Here is a 13,618-nt window from a genome sequence, read left to right as displayed (position 1 = left end):
CGCCTCACGTCGTGCTTTCTGTGCAGCAAAGGTCAAATGTCACATATAACATCATCTAGATTCTAGATCGATGCTGTCTAGTATTTTTTATTCCACGTGAATAGCAAGATTACATGACAGCGGCGTAATATTTAAGGTAAAAAAAAAAATAGCACATTCATTGGAGGATCCCTCGAATTGGGGGCCAGGGGAACCTTCGATTTTGCCCCCACCTCCTTCCACCTAGCTACGCCACTGGAACTGGGTTATGTGACCATGTTTAAGTCTTACTTATTATCCTACAGTGTTGTTTCTCAAACTGACTAGTTGTTTCTAGTACAATGGCAGTAAGTAATTTGTAGGCCTTCACGTTAATTAATTACACAGGAAATACAGAGCAGAATTTTTTTTATTTTCTTAGCTCTTTTAGGCAACAACATCACTATGAACTTTGACCTGCTCAGGATTTGACTCTAATTTAAAACAAAGATACAAAGATTAACCATTAAATGATTTCTGGTCGAGTTTCTTTAATGAGTACCATACTATTGTAAAGCGGCACTACTATTACAGGCCAACAGCCTAAAAGTGCCGCTAGTTTTAAATATGTCGAAGCTATTATCAGATGAAGGAACCAAACCTGAACTACTGACAACGTAATGAGCCGGATCTTACCCGCCGGCCATAGTTTGAGAATATTGCTTTTAAAAATGTTGCTAGATTATGTATATTAATATCCAAAAAAAAAAAGCTTTAAATCACTGTTTTCTTACATGATTGTGTTACACCAACAATCTTTTTTTTCTTACTAATGAAAAAAAGGGGATATCTGCCTGGTTGTGCGGTATGCGGCTAGCCTGTCGTTCGGTCGTCTTGATTGTCCTGGTTTCATACCCTGCAATCCCCCTCCCCATCGTTCTGCGGGATGTTTGGACTAGGAAGTAGATTATCTTCAACTCTGAAGGAACATACGAAACATGTAGAACAAAACCAAAATTAAATCTGCAAATTGGCCTAATATTTCTTTAGCAACTAATTTTTCTTCTTTGTAATCACATATCTTCAGAATCATCCGCCAGGACGCTCTAAGTTTAAACAGCAGCTGTGTCAGCATTACGTCAGCCAGTGAACCAGGAAGACGAAGCTATGCAGGCTCTTCAGATCCCATCAGCACAAGGTCCCGGGAATCCTTCCATTCAATCCAGCATCAAAAGGTAAATGCCAGATCTAGAAGGAAATCAAATCTATCGATTATTCTCTGGGTTCATATAAAATGTTAAAGTAAAATTGATGCAAGGACTTTTTTTTCAGGTTTCTGGCGGGAAATACGAAGAGCGTCTGTCCCCCAAAGCGTTGGGAGAAAGATCAGAGCAGAAATGGCGCCAGGCTGGATTTACAAATGTTTATCTTGTTTCTTTGCAATGTACACAATCGAAAGGTGATTATCTTACATTTTTTTTTAAAAGTGTATCTACAGGTAGATTAAAATTAATTTAAAATAGCTTTACATTGAAATCAATATAAAAATAGATCTACTCGCCCCCTATGTCAGATATAATCATTTAACTTGAAATTTTAGATATTGTAAAGACTAGTAGAGCCAAAAGGAGAGAGAGGGAGAAAGAAAGAAGAAGCGTGGTGTATTCTTATGCTCTGAGAGAACGAGAGAAAAAAGAGTGAAAAAGAGAAAGATGAAAGAGAGGAAGTGATAGTCAAGAAGGAAGAAAGAGTGGATACTATTTTAAAATCAATTTATTTGTAAAGAGATCAAGAGTAAAAATGCTCCAATGGATGAATGAATTCGAGACACATTTGTAGTTCTGAAGACATTTGTTTTCTTTCTTTTGTACAAAACTAGTTGATCATTTCAAATGAAAAATGCTTACCTTTTGTAAGCGTTCATTGATTATATTGGTAGGGTAGTACCTATTTATTAGTCGAAATATTACGGGTCTAACCTAGACCAATAGTTATAGAAGGCCTGAATACTGACCTGCAACGTCACAACCTGTGGTCTAGGTTAGACCGATAGCTCGTTGCCACGTCACAGGTCTGTATTAAGTGAAACGAGCTATTGGTCTCCAAAGCCCACAGGTTGTGACATTGTGGGTCAGTGTTCAGGGCATCTTTAACTATTGGTCTCGGTCTAACCATTGATTACTTGCAGCAGGACCTAACTGCTCTGGTGTTTCTGCCAATTAATATAAATAATATGAAACTTTAGGAACTTCTTCTACTCAACAAGCTAAGCGGGGTGAGGCGGGGTGTCTATTGTAAAGTGGTTTAATCGCTAATGTTTAAAAGGCTTTGTATCCACCATTTTGGTGCTTGATTTATTCTTTTAGAACATCCTTATGGAGTGAAAGTTGCTGGCGGCGTGCAAGATGACTTCAAGATCTCTACAGCCCAGGTCAAGTGGGTCTCTCCAGAAGTCCGAAGTAAAATAAGCGTTGGTGAGTTCACGTTTTCATTGTTAGAGAGTTCCTAGAATTGTTTCAATTAGCTGACATTTAACTCTTTCTCTCCGTAATTATTTACCATATTCTGGTGGAATCAACGCTGGTATCGTCAGTTAGGAGAGAAAGAGTTAAAAAGAAACACGAAAAATGGTTTTCAATACGATTAAAGTTTTTTTTGTTTTTAGTTTGAAAGAAAGACAAAAAAGAATTCGTAGGATATTTCGCTTTTGATTACCTCTCGGATCTTATTAAGTGGAGAAAACACTTTTGGTGCCAGACTACTCATGTATCCATGATGGCTTCCTGGTAGTCAGGAACTGTCCTTGCGATAGCCTAGAATATGAAACCTGACCAACTTCATCCCATTCAGTCGAGACCGTTCGATATAGAAGGCCTCACCACTGACCTGCGACGTCGCAACTTGTGGGCTGTGGAGACCACTAGCTCGTTGCCATTTCGTACTGGCCTGTGACGTGTCAAAAACGGTATTGGTCTAAACTGCCCACAGATTGTGACGTAGCAGGTCAGTGTTTAGGCCTTCTATGATAATTGGTCTCGCTCAGTCCTGCAGAAGAGTTTAAGCTAAGACGTTTCAATTCTGAAGACATGTGTCTCAACTTGGCAAAAAGAACTCCAATGGTGTGTCGAATGGAAGCAAATATCCACGCCCCTACCTTTTTGAATATATCTCGGCCTTTCTTCAGGAATAAAGAGCATTGCAGTGGCATAGCTAGGAATTAGCCATTATTTGGGGGGGGGGCCGGAGGGGGGGGGGCTTGACCTCTTTGAGGGCCCCTGCATTTTGCTTAATATTTAATATTTAATTTAAAAAATACTTATTTGGGCCTCCCTTTAGTGGCGGCCCGGGGGACTCCCCCCCCCCCACCCTAGCTACGCTACAGGAGTATTGTGTCCTATTTCAAACCTTCTGCAGGACGTCAGGCAAGGTTCACAACCACAGATTGAAGCGAATATCACATGACCAGGCAGCTATTCTAAATGAATGACCATCCAGGGTTAATGGGCCCTTTTTTTTCCCAATGATTTTGGATAGGGCAACAGCTACTAAGCTTTACTCTATTATTGTTGTCTGTTCCGTAGATACAGCAAGTGAAACATAAGGGGAAAAATTGTGATTTGACTACGGGCTGTGCCCATTTGATTAGATTGTGACCTGTTCTGTGGCATTTTACATCTCGAGAGACGACCTTTTTTCTTTGCAACTTCTTGTGTGACTAAAGAGGCCAATCCTTGATACACAGCTGCGATCGCAGGTTGGGCATATATAATCACCAGGCGCCGTTGCATTTTCACCCTTTCTTTCTGCTTCTGTTGTGTATGACATCTGCTATCCGTGACCCTTTCTTTATGCTCTTTCTCCATGTGGATCTGTCCAGTGCCACCTCTTCCCAGTTGCCAGTGTCGATTTTGAAGACCTGTACAATTAGCTGTATTGCAGACAAGACAGTATCATTGTTTTATATGTCTGATCAGTGAACTTTTGTGTCTGTAATTAGGTCACGAGGTTCTGGAGTGGAACGGAGAGACGTTAAGAGGCCAAACATTCGATTACGTCACTTCCGTCATGACCTTTGTCTACCCACAGGTGATTGTGATAGCCACACCTCCAAAAGAAAAGTAAGACATGTTGAAACATAGATTTACAAACTGAAGTGAGGGGCCTTGGACATTTTGATAAATAGTTTTCTCTTCTCCATTCTTAAATTGTAATGATGAGGTCCTCTTTGTATATATTTTTTGCCATTTAAATTTCAATTTCAATGTAAATGTATGTAAAAAATAAATAAATGAAATAATGATTCATCGAACAATTAAAATATTTTATAACTCACTCTGAATTTTTATGTCTCTCTGTCATTGGTCTCTCCTTTGTTCTCTCCTCTCTTTAATTCTCACACCACATTTACGACAGTCCACCTCGTGATTACATAATAATCTTTTCAGCCTACACAACCAAACTATCAGGCTCACCTTTACACATTTTCATATCAGAAACACACATCCTCCCCCCCCCCCCAATAAGATATTTCCTAATATGTTAAAGTATGTCAAAATATTGTCCTACAGTCAGGAACGAACAATTCTTATGTGATGTAACACACTTGATATATACGGTTCTGTCAGTAGAATAATCTCCTTGAAATATTATAATTACTACGCTATGTTAACATAGTTATTAACTCTTAATAATTTGTTTTCTAAATCGAAAATGATAACACCGTCTCTTAATTTATTTTTCAACTCTTATAATAAGCCCACTCTTTCTTTATTGTCGAAAGTCAAACAGTGGAAGTTGGTCTTAAGCACATGTCAAAAACTCAAGTAAAAAAAAAATAAGAATGATTTATTCAAAGCTAAAGTTTGCTCTTAGAACTCGAATGTAATAATACTGATCTATTTTTTTTTAAATTATTTTTAATGACATCTAATATATTAAGGCTTAATATATTAGGAATTGATTTTGTTTTTATTTCTGTGTATTACTTGTTTTCGTTGGAAATGATGTTTTATGTATTTTTAATTTTGCCCACGTATTTCGTTTATCGGTATATCTAGTTACATTCAGTAGACTTAATGATATTGTAATGTTCTTGGCGTCTAATCAAAAATACATTTGATGACGTACTTTTGTGTCTTGACTTTTTTTTTAGGCCAGACAGCCAGATGATCTGTGACACTCCAATAGTCATTACACAAGGTAGGATATCTATGTGATGTTGAAATGTCAGCAGTTATTAAAAAAAAAAAAATCTGCGATCTAGAAGCTACTGTTGTGAGGTGGTCTCTTCTGCTGAGAAGGTTGTGTCTCTGCTGTGACTTGAGATGATGTTATTTGTAGTCGGGAAATCTTAGCATTAACAACATTATTAACAGAATCAATACAAAATAAAAATCCGGCCTTTTAAAATAACATGACAATTTATTCAAGGGAACAATACACGTCGTATGATCTAGAAAAAAACGCATCGTTTCCTAAGTACTACTGCAATGGGTCGCCTTATCCGTTACATTGTTTCTAATCTATTTCCGTTTTAACTTTTTAATGTATCGTCGCGTCACTAAGGAAATTCCCAATTAGTTCCAACCTCTACGCGTCTTCCTATTGACTCTTTACACTAGAAAAGGACAGAATATTAACACATAGAAAATAAACATATAAAGCAATAACAAATAACTATTAATAATAATAATAATAATTTTATTTATAAAGCGCTGTTAACAAACAAAATGTAGGCTCAAGGCGCTGTAATAACATTACAAACACAAACACGACACTTCTAATGATAGTTAATCTAAAAAAAAATAAAACAGATAGGTCTTAAAGTTCTTCTTAAAAGTGGTGTAGCATGTTGTCTGAGATCAATGGGGAGTGAGTTCCAAACCTTTGGTCCGTGAACTGAAAAAGCCCGCTGACCGTAGCTTTTGAGGGAGAAACGTGGCACCACTAAAAACGTTGAGTCCATTGAGCGCAGGGCTCTCTGGGGGGACATATGGAGAAATCAGTTCACTAAGGTACACTGACACTAATAGCCTGTGACTGTAGATTATTTATGCTTGGCCTATTTTTACATGCATATTTTGTTGGTTTCATAAATAGATTTTATAACACTAGAGAGACATTCAGTGTTTAACGTCTCTAGCGAATGTGTATGAAATATATCTGCTTGGCTTGGTGATTTCTAGTTTAGATTTGAATGCTAAAGGCTCTTCACGGTAGTCTCCTCTTGTCAATGCTTAAAAACGAAGGAGCACAAAATGGTGTTTTTTTTAAATGTCTAGTTTAACAGTTCTTCAGTTTTCTCTATACCGGATACACCAAAGAAGATTGCTATATAGACATGACTCCATTGTATGAAATCTCATTAATAGGCTAAGTAGTTGTTTTTTTTTTCTTTTCCATGGTAATTTGAAATAAAAAGTAAATTAAAATTCGCTTTCAGACATTGCGATATGTAGGGCAAGATGTTTTTTTTTTTTTTTTAATAATGAATTTAATACTGACTTTTATTACATAGTTTTACATATTTTATAATTTCTGCTTATGACCAAAACACCGCACCACCTCATTTGAAGTAAATGAAAGCAAATTATTTATAGCAGCAAGAAAGGAAATACGATATAGAATGTTCCATTTTTTTTAAACTGATAAACAAATGTTACATGTCCCAAAGAAAGAGCTACTACACTGTATTAAAGGTTAAATATTTTTAGATCCTTTCCTTCTATCTTCTATTCTCAGATTTTAATAACTTCGAAATTCAAAGAATCTATATCTATAAGTATACAGTGGTGTTCAACTTACGGCCCTCGGGCTATATCCAAGTAATCCAGCCCCGTTGACGCGGTAATATCCGGCCTCTTGATATTTCTACCCATAGTACAGGAAATCGACATGGTGAATTAAAAAAAAAGTGAAAAGAATGTGTTGAATATCTCCGCTTTATGCGTGCCTCTGGAATTACCTCGTGGACCTTTTTCACACCTTAAACTTTTGCACACGTTAAACTTTTGCACACCTTAAACTTTTGCACACGTTAAACTTTTGCACACTACTGATGTAGTCTTATAGTATACTTCGTAGACTAAATAGACTTACTGTCATCCTGATCTGTCCCTTGACTATCTCCGTAGGGGTGCTGTGACACTTCGCGTTACCAAATCCCTCCACTTTCTCTGTCAGCAGCTGTTCTTATCAGGATATCAAGAGAGAGGCCGGTCCATTAACATTGTACAGCCAGTTTTTCTTTGGGCGACCCTTTCTTCGTGCCCCCTCTTCTGTACCTGGCTTTTTGACAGTGAGTCTCGTCTTACTATATGACCAAAAACAGTTCAGCTTTTGACAGTATTGAAGATTTCTTCCTTTTTGATTGAAGATTTCTTCCTTTTTGCCAGCCAGAGTGTTGACTTGTAAAAGTAAAACTCATTTGTCTTCTTTCCTTGTTATCTGAATAATCTGATTTCCAACAGTTTCATTAGAATTTACTTTCAAAGGCGTGAATTCTTCTTTCAGCCTCAGCGTTCAGTGTCCAACTTTCACAGCCATTAGATTAGGAGAGGGGCTTTTGGTGTTCATATACCAAATAGACAACAATGAGGTAGTCACATACTAAATAGGCTACACTGGTATAGAATAACACAAGGTTACAAAAACAATTTGCGTGGAAACACATACTCAAAATCGGCCCCCGGAGTGGTCCACCCAGGCAGGTAAAAAGGCAGGTTTCAATATTTTCAGAAAGAATATCAGAATGAAATTCTATCAAAGGCAAATGACAGAGAAGAATGGAGAATAAAGGTTAACAAATTTTGTGTGGTGCCCCAACGGTCCAGCAGACCAAGGGATAGGTGAAAGTGAATGTGAAGTCACATGTGAACCTGGCCTAACTGAAAATAAAATTCCTTTAGTTAAGAGTTCCGTGGTTGTGGTTAAGTTCCGCAGTTCACAAAATAATATGAAAAACTACTTTTTAAGTAAAAATATTTATTTTTTTGTAAATGTGGTAGTTAATATAAAACCGTTTGCATAAAAGTCTTACAACTATGGTAAATAGTCATCTCCCCCACTAAATAGTCTCCCGTGTTTGTTACTTTTAATAGTGAATAGTTGTCAAAATGGTGTATTTTTATGAAAAAAACTGCTTGCAAACTTGATTTTTTTAATTTGATTTTTCGCTTTCAGAAAAGAAAAAAGTAGCCATTGAATTAGAACTTTGAAGGGTCTAAAATATTATGATTTTACCTATCTTTTCTAGTTTACGAGATCTAAACCGGACGAGCGAACGGATGGCCAGACAAACAAACTAATAGCGTCTTTTCTCCTTTCGGGGGCCGCTAATAAAATAATTACAATGATGTAGATATCGCGCGCAGTGGAAACATTTTTCATTGTGTATTTTATTTACGCACTTATTGAAAGATTAGTCACAGGAAGTCCTTGTTGCTAAGCACTCCTTGGAAACGTCAGTCTCCTGTCGCCATTGTTTCTCGTTGTCAATCTAATTACCGAACAAGAAATTCGATGTAACCATTAATCTTCATAACAAACATAGAGACAATAGTTCTAAATAAATAAAAGTTTTTCTAACGTGGTTACATTTCTTACATTTTGTATTATGTTTCCATCAACAGACAGACCTCCTAGCAACAGTCCAGAGTTACCTGGGAAGGGGGGAAAGAGGCGGATGTTGCCAAGGACGCCTGTAAGTATTGAAAAATGTCATAGGCTTTTGAGTCACATGACACCCGTCTTTTTTAATCTCAGAGGAGTATGATCTCAAAGGAGAATGATCTCAGAGGAGTATGAATAGAATACCAAGTATTACCAAGGCGTATATGATTACACGGGGAATTTTTCCCTAGCTAAAAACGTTGGTTTGAAGAAAAAAAATGATTTAGGTTATTTGAGATTTAAAAAAATGACATAAGTTTGTTGTTATTTACGATTTTTCTTTGTTTTGTTTTGTGATGATTTTTTAAATTTTTTAAAAATTTAAATGGACTAGCCTGTCTATTAAATACAAGATAATATGGCGTATTTATACAGAAATAAAACAAGAGACAAGAGAAATAAAATTATAGCGGCCATCCAACAACCAGTTCTCCATGTATTGATACTATGGCGCTTTGGATTGCAGTTTGAAATAGCTGGTCGAACTGACCTATTAGGCGTATATCTTGTACTGACTTGTACACTTGTACACAATACTGAATAAAACTTGTATCTTTTTTTAAACACTTAAATACAGCTTTCCGTTTCAATCTCAAAAAAATATGTATAGAAACGAAATAACCCGAAGACAAACGATGTGTGGCCGAGAGTTGTGTTAACTGAGCGCCTAAAGGCAGCACTGGCCGAGAGTTGTGTTAACTGAGCGCCTAAAGGCAGCACGGAAAACCTTCACCCAGATACCCTTTCCACCCACTGTTTCACAAAATATATAAAATAATGTTTGTAAAATGTTTTTACATGTTTCGAATGTTCCTTCAGAGTTGAAGATAATTTATCTCCTAGTCCAAACCTCCCGCAACACGACGGGGATGGGAGCAGGCAGGGTTTGAACCCGAGGCCATCGATACGAACGACAGTCCAACGCGCTAACCTCACGTCCAGGCAGACATCCAGATTGGACCATAGTGCTCTGAGCTGTAAGCATGCAACATGCGCTATATTAAAGCAATTAAAATAAAAACAATAAATTCAACACTTCAAAACAAACGCTTTCATCACAAAGGTCAGATTTCTACCTGGGACCGTGTTATCGACGCATCAATTGCATCGTCCCGCTTCGTAACTAGATACACCTAAATACTTTGTGAGTTTTAGCATGTGTTACAATGAATTGAACGTAACGCTCTTTATCCCCTTTTTTACCTCCTTCTCTCTCTCTCTCTCCTTCTTTCTGAGTCTTGATTTGCTAATTATTTTATTCGCTCAGTATGATGTGTGGATGAGATGCCTAAGTCGCGTGGCTACGGCTTGGCTACGTATCAAAGGGGGGGGGGATCGAGTTTGTCGTGTTAAGGCTACTAATAATGCCGATGATTGGAGGCCCTAGGTGAAGTGAATAGAGAGGCCCCAGAAAATACGCAATGAATTAAAAAAAAACTTCCTGCATCTATGTCTATATTCTAAATCAACAAATAAGTTAAATTCATTTAGCGCCGAGAGCACGGCGATGCTTCATGGTTAATTCGTGATCACCAGACCAGAAATAATGTTTCGACATTTCACCAAAAGAAAGAAACAATGCTCTTCTAACATCTGTAGTCTAACAAATAGATCTAGGCTAAACAGTCGCGAATAAACCTTGAATCATACGACATAGTAGAGGCTTGGAGCAAGCACAGTAGACAGAGTCACAGAGTTCAGCTATGTTTGAGATGTTTGATGTTTCACAATTTTTATTTCTGTAAAAAAAAATTCTTTCAGGCCTGTACAAGGCCCCCACCAATCGTAGGCCCTAGGCGGCTGCCTAGTTTCACAATGTCCAAGGACGAACCTATTCTAATCGGCTGTACGAAATATTCTTCTCTGATAGCTCCCTCCCCCAATAGGCCTACAGAAGAGATCGGACTGTAGCTCACTGAATCATAATCTTCAAATACAAAAACAAAATTTAATAAAATACTCAGAAAGACACAAAGACAAAGGCACGTTCCTCGTCCCATATGCTACGACAAACTTCTTCCCTAGTGCTATTAGAGCATGGAATGGGTTGCCTGAGCTAGCCAGGAAAACCAGTGACTTGGCAGAAATTAAGTCATTGCTTAATTTGCATGACTAAATGCATGACGCGTAGGACGTAATCATCTTCGTTTTTGAAGTAACGTCTGTATTATATAAGATAAGATAAGATCATACTGTAATCATGAACGTTGCACTAACTAAAAGCAATGAAATAATAATAAATATACATGTTACCGAATGACACGTTTTTATGCAGGTGGAAATTAAGCGAGGGACAAGACAAATTAAAGGAGATTTAAAGCTACGTCTTCATTACCAGCCACATATAGCAACCCTTGCTGTCAGTGTACTAAGTGTCAGGAATATAACTTCACCAAGCAAACCAGAAAGCAGCAGATCGACTTGTTTTGTTGTCATCAGCATTGTACCAGGGAGGAGGTAATTTATTGCCTTTAACATTTCAAAGTCTTCAAATTCTCTTTAAAAAAAATTATCAGCCAGGAAAACCAACACCTTGGCAGAGTTAAGTCATTGTAACATGCATGAATAGATCGACCTAGGGACACTCGTTTGACGTATTCTTCGATTTTGAAGTAACCTCTGTATTTTGTAAGATAAGATAAGGTAACCCTGATAGACATGTGCCTCATGGGCTACCTATAATATATGAATGTTTATTGTATTTTCTATAAAGTCCTTGCAGCATTAAATCTTTCTTATTCCATATGCTTGGACAAATTCGTACTAGTGCTTCTTCTTAATTCCATAGTGCTATTAGAGCATGAGTTATCTGAATCAGCCAGGAAAACCAACGACTTAGCAGAATTAAAGCCACTAATTAACACGCATGAATAGATAGACACATGGATATGCGTAGGATGTAATTATTTTCTATTGTGAAGTAGCGTCTGTAATTTATAAGAGCGCATTCATTTTGGCAACAAACACACTTTAATGCAGCGTTTCTCAACCTTTTAAGCTCGGCGACCCCTTTTTACAATTCCTCACTTTGCCGCGACCCCTCCCCCCTTACACACACACAGCAATAGAAGAGTAGACAATAACAATCCATATTTTCGATGATCTTAGGCGACCCCTGGCATATCGTCAATCAACCCCCTCAAAAGGGTCGCGACCCACAGGCTGAGAACCCCTGCTTTAAGGTTTTCAAGGTTTTTTTTTAAAATTACGTTACAGGTCTAATCTAAATAACGCGAAACAAAAAAAGAAAAAAAAAGCCTAATTTTATATCAAATTAACTATTTTCTTATTTAGGGACAATTTTGAAATTGAGATGCAGACATCTGACTCTTACCCGGAATGGGAGCAGACATTTCTATTTGATGGAGTCACATTATCAGAGGTAACGTTGATTGAATTCTGTATGCAGTAAATAAACTGCCTACATCTAGAGGTACACTATACATACAGTCTAGAATCTAGATCTATCCATCTAGTTAATAGAAATAATTTTTAGAATTACAAATGATTGAAAACATACGTATCCATCTCAACTTATTCTCAAAATTTTTGTTTTAATATGGATTGGAATATTTGCTACTAATAAGCCTTTTTTCATTTTGCATTAATTCTTTTGTATTTCAATTTTGTATATGGCCATAGATTACACAAAAATATATTTGAAAAACAACACTTTTCTCATTCAATGCACATACGTTTCCAATATATATATAATATATATATATATATATATTTTGCTATGCTACTGACTGTGAGATAAGATAATATTACTGTTGATTATTGATCCAAACCACTGGTAATAATTGCTAATTGAAGAGATTGGTTTGTGTGAACCCTATTGATGAATTCTATCTGATTTATTACATTTATTTGTTAATTTAGAAATATTTTTATATCTAAAATTTTGAACTGTAAACTGTTATTTCGAAAACTCAGCATTAAAGATAGGTTCTCCCTGATTTTGTATGAAAAAAATATTAATGCTAAATTGTTGTTTGAAATCACTGTTTATGTAGAATATTCGTATTACACAAATAACAAACTAGTGTTTAATGAGGGAAGACCATAGACATAAATAAATATATATGTCTATGGGGAAGACATATTAGGAACTCCATTTATTACGTAAACACAAGCGGTGTTGCACTGATGCGCTAGTTTGCAAATGTACATATAATAGTATTAATACCAATATGATACATCTCTCTTCTTTAATCAGAAAATCTATTTATCATTTCTTCTTCTTCGTTCTCAAACTCCAACATAGATGAGGTTGCATGTCAATGTGTTATGCGCCAGGAGGCCCATTGACTCCGACTTCATCCTGCTTTTCTTTCTGGGTGTGCTCCCATAGCCTTTGATCATCCAAGATCATCTGCAAGGCAGCAGGTGTTTATTTTCAGAGTTTTCTCTCCTAGATGAACTGCTATCACTAGCTAACGAGTTTCATCTAGAGTTAGAGCGCCCTATACTCGCTTTTTGCAATCATTTCCCTGGATTTCTGAGATGTTTTTAGTAAATATTCTAATCACTGGAATACTCCACCTCATCCTCCATGACTGCTAACCAGTTGGTCCACGGCTGTTTATTTGCTATTCACAGCTAACCCTTATATCTAAGGGTCTTTCCCCTATCCGCCACCTGGGGACGCGCTTGGTATAAGGTGGTAGCTCCCCCAAGATCTATTTATCAGAATAACTAACAAACTAGTCAACTAAAAAGTCCATTCACAAATCAAGTCTTTTGGGTTTTTTAACTATTCTGCCTGAGTGTGTTCTGTAAGTATCATGTGGTCTAAAAGTGTGTAGTTACAGTTTTCTTGCTAAAACGTTGCAAAAATCTCATGATCAATAAGAAGTTGTTCTGCATCTTTAAGAAAAGCAAATTAATGGAAAATGATTGTTTCACATTCACAAAGACTCAGAAATAAGTACTCTATTAATGTTTTTACATTTTTAAGATATTTGCAACATATCATTTATAGACTGTG

General features: G+C 36.8%; 1 protein-coding gene across 3 annotated transcripts in view; it reads left to right on the top strand.

Moving 5' to 3' along the window:
- LOC106075832 (regulating synaptic membrane exocytosis protein 1-like) overlaps positions 1–13,618 on the top strand; it is a 152,110-nt gene that overhangs the window by 124,576 nt on the left and 13,916 nt on the right. For all 3 annotated transcript variants that reach the window (XM_056028668.1, XM_056028669.1, XM_056028667.1), the window contains exons 9-16: positions 1,046–1,193; positions 1,291–1,417; positions 2,325–2,432; positions 3,956–4,076; positions 5,111–5,157; positions 8,589–8,659; positions 10,904–11,085; positions 11,923–12,010. In XM_056028668.1, the coding sequence (XP_055884643.1) occupies positions 1,046–1,193; positions 1,291–1,417; positions 2,325–2,432; positions 3,956–4,076; positions 5,111–5,157; positions 8,589–8,659; positions 10,904–11,085; positions 11,923–12,010 (892 nt within the window). The remainder of the gene's footprint in view (positions 1–1,045; positions 1,194–1,290; positions 1,418–2,324; positions 2,433–3,955; positions 4,077–5,110; positions 5,158–8,588; positions 8,660–10,903; positions 11,086–11,922; positions 12,011–13,618) is intronic.

This window comes from Biomphalaria glabrata, chromosome 5 (assembly GCF_947242115.1).
Source record: "Biomphalaria glabrata chromosome 5, xgBioGlab47.1, whole genome shotgun sequence".
Taxonomy (NCBI): domain Eukaryota; kingdom Metazoa; phylum Mollusca; class Gastropoda; family Planorbidae; genus Biomphalaria; species Biomphalaria glabrata.
This window is presented reverse-complemented; position numbering and strand designations above follow the sequence as displayed.